General features: G+C 41.1%; 1 protein-coding gene across 1 annotated transcript; it reads left to right on the forward strand.

Moving 5' to 3' along the window:
• Positions 1 to 1675: 1675 nt before the first annotated feature.
• LOC123969472 (SERTA domain-containing protein 2-like) lies at positions 1676 to 13838 on the forward strand. Its single transcript, XM_046046916.1, has 2 exons — positions 1676 to 1897; positions 10020 to 13838. The coding sequence occupies exon 2, from the start codon at positions 10024 to 10026 to the stop codon at positions 10921 to 10923; it is 900 nt and encodes a 299-aa protein (XP_045902872.1). The 5' UTR covers positions 1676 to 1897; positions 10020 to 10023; the 3' UTR covers positions 10924 to 13838.
• The last annotated feature ends 1824 nt before the right edge of the window (positions 13839 to 15662 follow it).

Raw genomic sequence — 15662 nt, forward strand, 5'->3', positions numbered from 1 at the left:
AAATCGTATTTCAAGATTCTTGAATATAAGGCATGAGTACGGGAAATATATTGTAATATTTACAAATACAGGTAAGAAAGACCCCCCTGAACTGTTGGTTTTTGGGGGGGTCAGACCCCCCCAATCCCCCCGTAATTCCAACCATGGCTTCACAGTCATTTCAAGGTGTTTATTTTATGCTTTCATTACAGAGTTAACAGTAGAGAGATTACAGGAGGGGAGAAGTATTCAGATCCTTTACTCAAGTAAAACTGGTAATACCACACTAAAAAAAATACTTCATTACAAGTAAAAGTCCTGCTTCAAAATCCCAGTATTATCAGCTAAATGTACTTAAGAATTATATATATAAAAAAAAAACTAAATATATTTTGTAATAAGCTGCTGCATAACTGAGAGTTAGATCAAACTGGTTTCTGCCAAGCAACATGACCAGCATCTCAGTGTTATCTTAAAATGTTAAATGAAATTACATGACATTCTGATTTCACAGCAGATAAACAGGCCTCTAGATCATCACTAATGTATATTGTTCCATCAAGAGCCTCCAGGACAGCTTCAATACTCAAGGAACTCTACTTGAGGGATAACCACCTCTCTTCCTAAAGATATTGATGGTGATGTTGGAAGTCTACTTCCGGTGTTCAGCTGGATTCAGGTAAGGCCACATCATTTTCCATCCTCATTAAAAGCACTCCATGTCACCTGATCCCCGGTGTGGAAGTGAGATGTTTCTCCATGAAGGTCCCACAGTGAACCATTATTCTGTCAGTGTGCAGTGACGGCCACAGCAGGAGCAGCATCAAGCTCACCACAGTGGTATATTACACATTACCAGTTGGGCTTCAAACTAAAAGCTTCAGATTTCTCATGTTTTTTATTTGCCTCTCCCGGCAGCTATGGTATCAATTAGATTATTAGATAGGCTAGTAATACAGTATATTTAAAAAATCCCACAGCTCTTTAAAATCCAGTGAAACAAGACAATATTGCATCAATATTGTAGAAAAAGGGTTAGATGTCGAAAGAACAATTGCAAAAACATACCTTATTTGCTTTTTTAAATTTATACGAAAAAGATTTTTAAAGCTGCACTCATTCTTAGTTTATTCTTAATATACCTCAAATGTCAAATAACAGATCCACTGAGCACAGAGAGAACATTGTTTAATGTGTTATACATTTTTGATATTATTGTTTTATTATCTATGCAAATTTTGCATGGGAGCCCTGCACGCAGTATTTTATTGATTGATTTATTTGATCAAGTATATTTTATTTATGTTATTTTATTCTATTTTATTTATTCATTTTTAACTTGCTTTATTGCTAATGCATATCTTTAGTGTAATGATATAAATATATTTTATTAATTATTAAATTGATCGTATATTATGTTTAACAATCCATTAAAATGTAATTACTGTATCTGATATTTGAATAAGAATTAAAATAGTTATTTATTAATTTATATTTTACTTGCTTACTTGCTACTGGAGTATCCTACCCTTGGTGTAATAATAAAATATATTATTTTATTAATTATTATATTATAAAGCTCTGGAAATAAATTAGTGAGTATAAATATATAGCTTTTATTTTGAAGTGTTTGACCGGAAGTGGTGTTTACGGCAGTGTGTGTGCGCGCGCGCGTGTGTGCATAGCTCGGTGAGAGTCGAGGTCGAGGCGGCCGCGGGGACGATGGCGGCCGCAGAGTAGAACCAAACAGACGGACAAATGGCGCGTCTCTCCTCCTCCTCCTCCTCCTCCTCCTCCTCCATGTTCTTCTCCTCCTTCTTCCTTCCCTCCCGCTGACCGTCCGCAGCTCCGCTCCTCCCGGTCTCACCGTCGACACCTATGCCGCAGAGGAGACCCCGGACGGGACTAGCTACATGTGGTGAGTGACAGACGAGCACCGACAGAAACTTGTCTCCGTGTTGCCCCACCGGGGGAGCCGTTTGTCCGTTAACGAGCCCCCGGACAGCGTGGGCTGTTTGTGGTGTCACTTATTTAAACGGTTCATGATTACAAAGAGTCCGGTTTTTATGTCAAAATGTAACCAGGAAAACCGCTTTTTCTCCCCGGTCATGTGTGGAGGCTGTGGCCGGGGGGCGGGTGCCTGGTGCCCGGGGCAGGTGACGGGGAGCAGCCGGTGGCCCAGAGGTCCCGGGGGGTCTGGAAACCAGCTGCTGCGTTTACAGCAGATTTACACACACTAGAGTGAACTGTCTTCATTTAAAGTGAGTTTTTCATACTTTATTTTCTTGTGTAAATTATCCTTAATGTTCCCTTTTGGTATTCAACATTTAGTCATCTCATTGTTCTTAATTATAATCATTTTTATTATTTATAGAATAAAGTAGGGCTGCAAAACACTGACTTTCCCCTTTGTGGGATTAATGAAGTGTTAGCCTACTTAATATTTTAAGTATTGATTGGAACAGACTGATACCTGAATGTTGAGGCAGATTCAGACTTAGCTGGTATCAAATAACAGAAAAGTGGTGGACAGTAACAAAGTACATTTACTCAAGTACAAATGAAAGGTATTTGTACTTTAGTATTTTCTTTTTATGCCACTTTCTACTTCTACTCCACCACATCTCAGAGTGAGATATTGTACTTTTACTTCACTACATTACTACAAAGTAACTGACAGCTTCAGTTACTTTGCAAAGTCAGATTTTTTACGCACAAAACATATGAACAGTTTAAATACATACATACTTACATACTTTTACTATGGTAACCTTTTCAATGCAGAACTTTTACTTGTAACAGAGTATTTTTACAGTGAGGTATTAGTACTTTTACAGAAGTAAAGGATCTGAATACTTCGTCCACTTCTGATAACAACTATAAACAGCCTTTAAACCATCCTAAGTATAATAATCTGTATTAAACTATAATCATCATTAAATTAAGTAATGTGTGGTGTGACCAAGCCTGTATTATTTATCAATGGATCAATCAGTTGTCGGTGACATTTGTCAGTCCTGTACTGCACCGTGTTGTTAATATACAGCTAAAATCAGCCAATAATATCAAATGACCATATTATTGATTAATCTGTTGTTGACCTTTTTAAATGAATTAGCAATCTGTTTATTCTATAAGTGGCCAAAATAAATGATAAGTGCAAGAAGAGGAGAAGTAAAACAGATGTGCAGTAGTGACACGACGACGGCGTGTAAAAGAGTTGTTTACACTGGTTGGTGGTGACATATCAGCAGCGTGGAGGGTCAAAGGTCAACACGCTGTATGTTTCCTGGTGTGGAGTCGAGGTTTAAAGGGAAGAATGTGGTCGAGCAGCAGTTTAAAAAGAGCAGCAGGCGGAGTTGCCGAGCGTTACAGCCGACTGACAGGCGTTCACCCGCCCTCAGTACAATCAGCACTTTGTGTGTGTGTGTTACATAAGGCTTCGACGTTGGACTCACACACTCTGCATGAAGCCGGTCACACTCTTAATACAAGAGCTGACTGACTGAGGGGTCAAGAACATTAAAAAAATAAAAGCCAACACCTGATGTAAACTTGACTCTGTGATGAGCGTTTTGCACAATTTCTTGACATTTTATAAACTAAAGGCAGATTATTTTTATTAGTTGTTATTAGTTGCAGCCCTAGCCTTAAGAAGACAGTAACTTTACAACTAATTTGCTGACTGCCGGATTTTAAATCAACATGATATGTTGCTCTCCGTTGAGACCCACAACTTTCTGTAGGCCTCGAACACAAACACAAAACTTCCCTTAAGTTCAGGTCCACGATATGTTCTGTAACATCAGACTGAAAAGTTTAGGGACAAAAATGACAGCTGACTCAGAGAGATAACCTGATCACAGGTCCAGTTTGAAATGGAAGCTAAAACATGCAAATGTTTTGTTTGCGCTTCACCTTTAAGATAAAGTGACTGCTGACGGACGAATTGTACACGATGGGGCAGAATCCTGCAGCGTGCGGAGGAGGCGGCGACAGCTGCTGCTGCAAACACACAGGATTTCTTTTCTGTGAGAAAAGTCCACCTTCACTTCCTGGAGTCTTTCCCCTTAAACACAGAGATCAGTCGCCAGCAGCAGCAGTGATAAGAAAACAGCCATCGAGTCTTTATTTTATAGATTTATAAGTAATAACACTCACAAACAAAACCTTCACAATGCAAAGACAGGAGAGCGCGCAGACGCTGATTAGTTTGTTTTAATATTTAGCTGACATGCAATGAATCAGAAAAGAGTTGCGTGCTAAAGCCAGACCTATAAATTATAGATTAATCTTAAAACAAAGAAAAGACCTCTTTTTCACTCTGAGTGCTGCAAATAAAAGCTTCACCTGAAACAGGTCAGTCGACTCAGCAGAAACATGTTCTTGCATGTCAGGCTGAGCGGCGGCTGTTAGTCAGGTCGACAAATAGACAGTTTAATAGATACCTGAGTTACTGCACCGATACCAAAGCAGCACTTTACATTGAGGAATATAAACTTTTTAAATCATTTAGCAAAAGGAAACACAATACTCAAATGTCAATGTTACATTTGAACCTCAGCCAGCTGATCCAGAGTCAGCCTTTGCTGCGAGACTCAGTTTTGGTTTATGGATTCAGGAGTTTTGGTCAGAGGTAAATAGAAACACAGACACGGAGAGCATCCTCCCCCCACGTCTCTCTCTCTCTCTCTCCCTCTGTCTGTTCCTGTGTCTCTCACCCCGTAACCTCTTCACCTCTTCCTCTCTGGGTGTCTCAGCAGATGGGGCCTCCAAAGGGGCCCCTCATGAGTTCAGAGTAGCTGATGAATAATCATATACGGAGTGTGTGTGTGTGCGCGCGCGCTGCTTAATTCAGTCTCTGTCAGCACTTTCAGATGCCTGTTGGCTGAGTAATCGAGAGGTCACAGGTTCAAGTCCCCGCCACCACAAACGTCCACCCCGACATCTGCTTCAATCAGCACTCCATCACACATGCACCATCACAAATACACACCTAAACCAGAGGTGGAAAGCAACTAAGTATGTTTACCTAAGTACTGCACTTCAAGTACACAGTTCATGCTGCTTTACTTCCAATACATCTCAGAGAGAAATATTTTACTTTTTACTGCACTACATTGATCCCACAGCTTGAGCTTTGTTGCAGATTTAAGATTAAACTATCCAACAGTGTATAAAGTATTTAAAATGTGCACCACCTCCACCAGCTGTAACGTTAAAATGTTGCTTATGCACAATAAAATAACTCCTAGTTTTACTTTAAGTACATTTTGCTATTAATGCTTTTGTACTTTTACTTGAGTGAAATCCTGAATGAGTATTTCTACAGAGCGGTATTGCTACCCGACCCTTTAGCTCTCCATATGCTTCAAAATGAGTATCTTAAAGTTTTGGCTGTGGTGAAAGAAGTAGTATTCGGATCAATTACAAAAGTAAAAGAAAAAACACTATTAAACACTCCACAAGTCAAAGAGGTTTACTTAAGTAAAAGTACACAAGAATTGGAATCAAAGTGTAAAAGTATCAAAAGCAGGACTTTAGTGTTGTAATACATTATATTTTATAAACTGACCGTGTATTTTGCTTTAAGTAAATACTGGATCTTCTAAGTAACGAGTAACTAAAGCTGTCAGACAAACTTAGTGCAATAGAAGTGTAAAGCTGCATGAAATTAAACTACTCAAGTATAAAGTACAAGTACAAGACAGTCCTTGTATAAATGTACTTAGTAGGGCTGAATGATTTTGGAAAATAATCTAATTGCGTTTTATTTTTTTTTAACCAAATGCAATTTAATATGCGATTAATTTTTAAGCTCTTTACCTTCTATATTATTGAAAACGGACAAGCAGTAAATCAGTGTATAGTACGACCAACACAGTATTAGATAAATATACACTGTTTCTTGTGGGTCAGGCCTGTGTTATGATGAAATCAGGTGATGAGCAATGGTGGAGAAGAAATATCAAATTCTAATAATATGAGATAATTTGAGAGTCAAGTCAGGGCATTAAATAATATGATATAATCTCATCAGGTCGACCTACAGACCACAAGAAAAACTAAGCAAGTGACGCCTCTCATGTTTTATAGACAAGCTCAGTAACTGTCCAACAACTCTGGCCTGCACTTTGACATGTTGTTAATATGTAAGTTTGTGTGTTTCAACTACAGATAACTGTTTCTCAATCTGCGTTCTTGTCTGTACTTGTGTTCTTGTGAAACGTCATCAGTCGCAGCCAAAGTACTGTTCCAATTCAAAAATCCGCATCTAGCCAAGTACAATCAAATACCTGGATGTGTTCTCGCTTCGCCCGTTTTACCGAGCCTGCATCAGTGGTGACTTGTGTGGACTTCCGATGGCCAGATATCCCAGGATGCATTTTGCCACCAAAAAACAGAAATGTCTGAGGAGGAAACTCTCAATTGTTACTTATAAATACTGCTGTTCTTGTGTCACATATAGTAGTTTTAAGAGTTTTTTTTATGCGGGAATATAGTTTTTTAAACTCCAAATATGTGGTTGATTTCTCAAGACGGAGCTGATTTAAAAAATTGCTATGACATTTTCGGAGATGTGAGGTCCCGCCCGCTAACGGGTCCGGCCGTCATCAAGTCCGCTGCTGTTCCAGTTGCTGAATGATGGACTGCGTGCTCCCGTTCCTGGGAGTTTGTACTCCCGAGCCGAACTTGCCAAGTCCGAGCTTTAAAGCACAGAAGTCCGAACTTGGCGAACTCAGTTTTGAGAAACAGTTGTCAGTGAGCCCGTCCCGTTCTGCTCTGTGCAGGCTGCACAGCCGACCTGAAGCATGTCACAATAAGAGCGTTTTGTGTGTTTTAACAGTGTTTATTGTTGATATACAATTGGGAGCATGCACAGGGTGTTTCATTTTGAAATTCAACATCGTGACGTCACCCGTTGGTTTGTGGACTGCTGTTTTGAAGCCTCGAGTTTGGCCGATAGGACGCCACCATATCATGATTTTGCAACCAGGAAATGCCCGGAAGTGACGATACGGCGGAGCTAACAGCTGTATGCGGAGCTAGCTTGCTTGCTTAGCTAGGTGCAACTGTAACTGTCATTTTAACAGGGCTGATATCTTTGTCTAGCGAACAACAGTCTTAAAACTAAATGTGCTCACCAGAGAAAGTGAACAGCCGACTCCTAATAAGCTTTTTCAACGGTGCTGGTGATAAACTTACACAGTGCCGTGGGTACGAGTCCCTCTAGCCTGATTACAGGTCGCCATGGTATCAATCATAGATAATCCCGCCCTGAAACATACTTTGCTTTGTGGTCTATTTTAAAATAAATGGGACCATAATTTACTAAATTAACATCATTTTGTATTGAAGAAGACATGAAACTAGCGACTGAGACCATAAACTCATCAGGTTAGTGTTTACTGGGGTAATTATTCAGCTGAGAAGTAGGGTCATTTTCCCTTTATTTCTAACGGAGCCGGACTAAGAGTCGCCCTGCTGGATTTTCAATAGAATGCAGGTTTCAGGGACTTCCGCATCGGCTTCATATTGTAGACTGGATGCTACCTGCTTGCAAACAACACTTCCTGCCTGGTTCATCTGCTCTGTGCTGCTTGATGCTGCTTCCGTCAAAAATAGACTGGCAGTGAATCTCAATCGCAATATCTGGCAGAAAAACCACAATTAGATTTTTTCCCAAAATCATTTAGCCCTATACTCTACTATACTTTACTCTACTACTTTAACAACATTTCAGTCTTCAGACCATTAGATGAAGTTGTTGTACCTGATGCAGGACTGAGACTTTGTAGATGACGCTCAGTGTGCAGTAGTGTTGTAGTCAAGGCCACCCAGACCAAGACCAGAGTTTGTCGAGACCAAGACTTTTAGGGGCTGAGACCTAGACCGAGGGAGTACAAGACCGAGTCATAACCAAGACCAGAGTTTATCGAGACCGAGACAAGACCCAGTACAAATGCAGTCGAGTCCGAGACGAGACCAAGACCATCAAAAAGTGGTCTTAAGACCGGTATTGAGTACTTTTCGAGTCCACGTGATGTTTATTCCCCGACCCACCTGTGAGGCACTGAAGTGAACTTCTTTATTATAAGATAGAAAACAAACATCTTGTGGGACTCTGCAGAGCCACAAATCAAAGGGGGTTTTAGGAGCACCGGCTGGTCACCGGGCTGGTGAAGGTGTGTGGTCGTCGGGACAGAAGACGCCTATTTCCTGTGTTTTGTTGTTCAGTGAGTCAGAAGGTGTTGGGACTCCCACCCAATCAGCTGACTGCGGCTCACACGGGGAGAAGGTCAGCTGACTGATAAAACCCACGCACACACACATTTATTCATCAGTTTGTGAGGAAGTTGTTCAGCTTCCAGAAAACCTGTGACTAGACCATCAACGTTACGAGTCACCGTTGTGTAACTCGCTGCTCGTTTACTTTCCGTCTGTTTTCAGCTTCATGTTTCCTTCACGCACCGACAGCTGCTCAGGCTGCTGGTTTGAGGCTGTTTGCTCAAAGGCACGTCTGCAGCAGCAGTTTCCCCGTCACATTTTCCCTGTAAATTTGGGGGTTTCAAACCAGTGACTCTCTTGTCACGTGATCTTTAGGCAACATCTTTCATTTTCAGTTTTTATTCAGAGGTTTGCTCTGGTTGAAACTTCAGATCTTCCCTCGGTTCCTCGGATCTTTGTTGCTCTGGACAACATTTTAGCTATTGTACATTTTGTTTCTGAAAGCGGGGGGGCACCTGTTGGTACCATCTGTAAGTAAGGCTCGATGTTTTTATATTTTTCCTGCTGCAGAGTTCACAGTAAACACACCTCTCTGGATGTTACTTTATTTTATCTATTTTCATCCAGACTTTTGATGGATTTGTATTGTATTGAACTTTCCTCATTTTCTAGAAAGTTGTAATTTTTTTTGCTTCTATTTTGTTGTATTTTTTTCATCAATTTTGTGTTTTATGCTGTAATCCCGGTTTACTCCAGCGTAGTTTGCTGTGATTTAACTGCTGTGAAAGGATCGAAATGATGTGAAATAACTACAACGTGATGCCGATTTGTTAAACAGATGATTTCATGCTTTGTCAGGTCTGTCAGCAAGACAGCAGGACAACAACTTTTAAAATACTTGTTTTCTGAATGGAGTTTGGATCAATCAGACCTACGCTATGCTAACTTGTTCCCAGTAAAGTACAACGACAGCTGGAATCAAGTAACAGCTAAACAGGCTTTCACTGTTCTGAGCACAATGACAATAAAGATCTAATCTGAGGTAAAATAATCATAGCTCAAGATCACTTGCCAGTTTTCTCCAGAGCCTGGGTCTGAAATTGAGTTTTTTACTCACCTGTTTACTGAAAAAGTGTAGACACGAGCCAGTGGTATCTGACAGTAGAAATATGTATCATTCTTAATTTATAATAATGTTTATTAATATAAGAAAAATCTATGTGCCATGGTGGCGGGTGAGCTGAAATGTTTGCCTGCAGCAGTATTAACCCTTTTTCCCCCACATTGCATCCACACGCTTAAGTTTTTAAAACGCAGCTACGTTTACACCTGCCGTCCACACTAAAACGGAGAAGTTTAAAAAAAAACGCTGTGGGGTAGCATGTTAGTGTAGACAGGCGAAAAAGGACAAGTTTAAAAACAATGATGGGCTCCTATCACATGACCCTCTCTGGATTAAAACATCAGCCTGGACTACCGGCAGCGAATGCAACATGGATAACGAATTATAAGCGTTACTTACCTTGATGTGTTTAGACAGTAGTAGACAATCTGCCTCCTGTTTACACCAGCATGCGCATGCCCAGCGTACGTGAATGGTCACGTGATGTGTGTTTTCAGTCGTCTAAGTACAGAGATCAAGTCTGATAGGCAGCTAAAATGCTGCTGTGGACGGTGATCATTTTCAAACAGTCTCCATTCACACTACTCCTTCTGATCTCTCTGCAGAACATTTAGCTAAAGAAGGAAGAACTACTATAAATGAACGACTGTCCAGGTTTCTCTGAGCTCTTTCTGTCTCTGCTCCACAGATTTATGTTGGGTAACGGGGTGAAGCGGAAACTGGATGACGATGAGGACGGTTTGGAGGAAGGGCGGCGTCCTCTGGCAGTCGACGGCATGTCTCAGGCGTCCTACACCCTGCAGCGTCAGACGGTCCTCAACATGTCCTTCATGAAGCTGTACAGTCCGCGCGTGGGCGCCGACCTCGGCCTTCAGCGCCGAGTCCTCATCAACAATGTCATCCGCCACATCCATGACGACCTCAGGCAGGAAGGCGGCGCCGGTGCTCTCTTCTTCTCTGCTTCACTGCCTGTCACTGCCGCCGCCCATAAGGATGAAAGCTACGGTCAGTCGCCGCCCCCACCCTCCTCCTTCAGCATCCTCTCCTCATCACAGCCGGGACTGACGGCGCTGGACTCCTGCCTGACCCCTGCCTCACTGCTGGAGGAGGACCTGCCCATGTTCTTCACCCTGCCGCCCTCCTCCTCCACGCAACACCACTCCCTGAGGCCGGCGCCCAAAGACAGCTTCTCCTCAGCCCTGGAGGAGATCGAGGAGCTCTGTCCTTCCTCTTCGTCTTCCTGCTCCAGCCCACCTTCGCAGCCTCCTGCTCGGGTTCTGTTTGATGTTGTCATGAAGGAGGAGCGGCGAGGCTTTCAGGAGGTGGAGAGCCGGTTGGAGAAAGCCCCTCCCTCGCCGTCCTGCCCGGGCTCCTTCCTGACTGACTTCACGCTGGACGATGTCCTCTTCACAGACATTGACACTTCCATGTACGACCTCGGGCCCTGCCTGCCCCCTTTAGGAGCGCCGCCATCCAAGATAGCTGACGACCTTGTCCGGTCGATGTCAGGGGCCGGAGCTCAGAACCAGCCTTTTAATAAACTGGACCTGGCCGAGCTGGACCACATCATGGAGGTGCTGGTGGGCAGCTGAGAGGAGAGTTTTTATAACTTTTAGTTAATTTTGTACAGTTTTAAAGTTACGTCGTCACGCCGGCCTTATTCTGGAGGAGTCAAGCTGCTGTGTGTGAGTTTTTTCAATGATCAATGAATTCTGAGACATTAATTTCCTTTCAAAAGCTTTTATTTTATGCTTTGGATGGAGATTGAAACAGGCCCTCTGTAGAAAGATGGCAGGTGGTTCTGGTAATGAAATGAAATGAGGAGAGGCAGGAAACACTGTGTAAAGGCCTGGTCACGCCACCACAAGTGGCCCAGATTAAGTCAACTCTGGCCATCATGGTAGCACGAGTCAGTTACAGAAGCTTTAGAACAAACACAGCATCTGAGTTTAAAGTATTGGAAGCATGATGAAGATCCACCAGCAGTCTGTCTTCCAGCAAACTCCGGGATTAAATAACGCCAGCGTGAAGCACCGTCCGGTTTTTTATCGCTGCCCGATAATTGTAAGAAACAAAATATCTCCAGAGACGTTTTATTTTTACTGTCTGTGCATGAGTATTCATGAAAAAGTAAAACAATCCAGTGCCTTAATCTGTCACGAACGCTGAAGGACGTTTTATTCCAAAATGCAGTTAAATTACTTAAAATACATCATGTAATGTCTTTTAAAAGTGGAATTTATTTTGTCAGCAAAGAATGTGGAAATCTTTTAAAAAAGTTACACAACGTGTAAATGTCGAGCTGTTGGCCCGTTGGCGTCAGTTCGTAGTGCACTGGGGGAAGCCCCGTAGTGTCACTTTTAAACGGTAAATGTAGGTGTAGGATATTTAACTGAGAAGTCAGAGTAAGGATGGATGGGGATGACGGGGGAGGGGGGCCACAAACTGGACTTTGAACCAGGAGACCGGTGTTAGTTTCCCGTGTGAAACAAAAAGTCAACATTAAATGGTTTTATTTATGTTACATAAGTTAACTGATGTACTTAACATAGTTATTTTAACCTAAACCCTGATCCTTTCCTAAACCAAGCCAAATTGTGATGTTTCACAATGTTAACAAGTACTTTTATTTTGAAAGTCTAACTGGATGTTGCATATTTATTGTTGCCAACTTGATCGTGGAGCCCTAAACATGGAATGACTTTAAAGCAGTGGTTGGCAGTAGAGTTAAGATCGGGAACAGGTTGATTTTGCTGTAAAGTAAAATATGAGTCCGCTGTGAAGATTTTCACAAATCTCCTGAAAAGACCAAAGACAACAACGTGTTGGCCTGCCAGGATTCACAGGAAGGATCAATTCTTTTGTTTGTTTTAGGGTTTTTTTGTTGGGTTTGATAAAAAGAAAAAGAAATAATATCACCAGACTTTAAATTTCTTTGTTTCAAACTAAATTTGGCAGTTTTCTCTGTTGAGAAATCACAGCAAACGCCTCTAGCGTGTTACAGAATCCTCAGCAATTGACACTTTGTCGTCGTCGGTACAGTTTGTCCCGGTTGTCGGGTGAAAACCAATTTATAAATCAGTAATAAAGCTTCCATCTAAAACAACACGTTACTGGCTGAGAGAACATGGATATACAGGTGCATCTCGTGGAAAAGTTCATTTTCTTCGGTGTGTTTTATTTTAAAAAAAAGATTCATTACACATAAAGTGAAATATTTCAAGCATTTGTTTTGTTTTAATCTAGATGAGTACGGCTTACAGCTCATGGAAATCAAAGCTCCAGTATTTTAAAATGTACGACAGTGTTAGAATAAAGATTTTATAATAAAGAAATGTCAACCTGAGAGGAGCTCTAATCAGCTGATTAACACCTGCAAAGGTTTCCTGAGTCTTTAATCTCTCTGTCTGGTTCTGGTGCTCACAATTAACTTTTCCATGATATTCAAATTCTTTGGGATGCACCTGTAGTGTAATTTACTCTCTAAATATCCGATTTGGTCAACAGTCGTCCGCTAACGAACACAGTGTGGACCTCCTTTAGCTTCGGTCTAATTTTAACTTTGCAGAACTGATTTCAAACTCTGTTTTAACTTGACCAATCAAATCTCATCAAAATAAAAGAGCGGTAAGTAACTGCAACCGGGCGTAGGCTACAAACCTCACATCTGGTAAAAAGGAATCATTTAACTACGTGTTTAAAGGAGGTACCGTGTTTTTATTTTTTTACACCAACAGCGGCGATTTATACGAACTTTGAAATACAGTCGTCGTCTTTTATTAGCCGCCCAGAACACACGACTGTGAATTATTTATTATCTCTCAGCTCCAGTGTATATTTATTGTTAAAACTAATGTTTGTACGTAACATAACATGTATTCTGTTTAGAATCCACCAAAACTGACGTCTGACGAAATCTGACAGAAGGTCAACTCTGGGGATTTGGGTGAAATGTCTTCTATGGAATTTACCGTCATTTAATGAATGATTGAAATTAGTTTTTTTCCACACTATGTAATGTATATATTTTAGGATTTCATCAATGCAAACCGCCTGAGTTCAACCACAGCTATTGTGTGTTTGAGATGAGTGGGTAAACACTGGGACAGTTTTATTTAAAATCTTTTAATCTAAAACACTATTTTTGTTTTTAAAGTTTGAACTTGTTTCTGATTTATATGTTTGTTTCCACCTGGTATTAACTTGCAGTCTGTATATCTTTGTGTGTGATCCGGATTTTAAAAAAAATCCTGTTAAAGGTGTAAAAGCACCCAGAACACATTTAGAGTTACTTAAAATGGTGTTTATGGATCAGATTGATCAGATGGGATCGATCCTGATACGTCTCCACCTGCTGGACTGATGATGTAGCAGCAGGTTGTTACACCAGTAAGAAGAACTGGGTCCCAGTAATTGTATACAGTATGTACTCTGTCTTTATATATTATATATTTTTTATAAATCTTCATATGTGTGTCTTTATAATAAACTGGTGTTACAGTTGGTACAAGTCTTCATGCTTTACTGGTTACAGAAAATCTTCCAATATGCAGTCAAGACGTCAAACAAACTGACAGGAACAATTTAACTTGAACAGAAAATATTTTGTTTTAGGATTTAATACTTTTGTTTTCTAAGATCTGAGACACTTGGATTCAGAAAGTTGAATTAATATCACTTTTCCAGTGTGAGCGCTCTGTAGACTGGTATGTAGTACAGAACTGGAACACGGTGACGTCTTCATTTAGTTTATTTATTCATAAAACAAACGGTACATATTGTTTTATGTATAATAAAATATTTGATATTTACATTTAAAACAGTGATTTTAAATTTACTGTAAACTCAACAAAAGGTAACTGTATCCATGCATCCATCCATCTTAATCTTAATGCTTATCTGGGGTCGGATCGTGGGGGCAGCATCTCCAGCAGGGGACCCCAAACTTCTCTTTCCCGAGCCACCAGCTCTGACTGGGGGATCCCGAGGCGTTCCCAGGCCAGTGTGGAGATATAATCTCTCCACCTAGTCCTGGGTCTTCCCCGTGGCTGCCTCCCAGCTGGACGTGCCTGAAGACAGCCCCTCCACACCCAAAGCTTTTAGCATCACTGGGTGGATCTCATCAACCCCTGGGGCTTTGCCACTGTGGAGTAGTTTGACTACCTCAGTGACTTCCACCAGGGAAATTGATGAGAAACCCCCATCAGCCTCCAGCTCTGCCTCTACTAGAGAGAGCGTCAGTCGGATTTAGCAGATCCTCAAAATGTTCCTTCCACCGCCCAATTACCTCCTCAGTTGATGTCAACAGAGTCCCATCCTTACTGTACACAGCTTGGATGGTTCCCCGCTTCCCCCTCCTGAGGTGGCGGACAGTTCTCCAGAAGCACTTTGGTGCCGACCCAAAGTTCTTCTCCAAACTTCTGCCACACCCGCCGCTTTGCATCTGCCACAGCAGAGGCTGCAGCCCTTCGGGCCTGTTGGTACCTCGCAACCGCCTCCCATGTCCTCTGAGACAACAAACATTAGTTCTTGTTACGATAGCTGAGAATCGCAGTGATTGAAATAATAATTATCTCTAACTCCTGAAGACAAAGCAACAGGAACAGTTGAGTGTGCTCTGTTTATCACAGTAAAACAAAGTAGAGAATCAAACTTTGGATGAACTCGAGGCTGAGAAGAGGGAATAGAGCAGATACACAACACGCTGGGGACGCTTCCCACTCAGCTCGCTCTCATTGGCTGCTGCGGGTTTCTGATCGGAGGCTCCCCGATTTCAAATCATAAATATTAGGGAGTCTCCGATTATTTCTGTAAACGCCTGACACTACGAGATCATTTGGGAATCTAGTGTGTCTAGTAAGCGGCCAGCATCTTTCTACTTCTTACTTTAAATGTTATATATTAGTAGTACATAGTGAATATGATTAAATGTATCATTTAAAGATAGAATAATTGAATAGTTTTTTAAACTGGTCAATATAGTTGAATTTAATTTAACATTTTTTGAAGTCAATTCTTTTCACATGGCACACTTCATCCTCCGTAAACATTCAAAGAAGAACTGGTTTCATGCGATTCAACTTGAATTGTTGACAATTTGGATAAGTCTGAGATGAAACAAAGAGGTCACATCTTTGTATCACCTGTTCTAGTAATCCAGTGAGCAGCCAATATAAGTCTGCTTCATTCTTTAAATGTTATATTAGTAGTAAACAGTAGTGACATGAATATGATTAAATTTATTGACAAAATAAGGAAATCTATTATAATTAGGTTTAATGCATAATTTACATTCATTTAATTAAAAATTAATTATTCTAAAATATTTTTT

The sequence above is a fragment of the Micropterus dolomieu genome, linkage group LG01 (assembly GCF_021292245.1).
Source record: "Micropterus dolomieu isolate WLL.071019.BEF.003 ecotype Adirondacks linkage group LG01, ASM2129224v1, whole genome shotgun sequence".
Lineage (NCBI taxonomy): Eukaryota > Metazoa > Chordata > Actinopteri > Centrarchiformes > Centrarchidae > Micropterus > Micropterus dolomieu.

Excerpts from the sequence above, each read along its gene's own strand:
- LOC123969472 (XM_046046916.1), top strand. The coding sequence starts at position 10,024 with ATGTTGGGTAACGGGGTGAAGCGGAAACTGGATGACGATGAGGACGGT.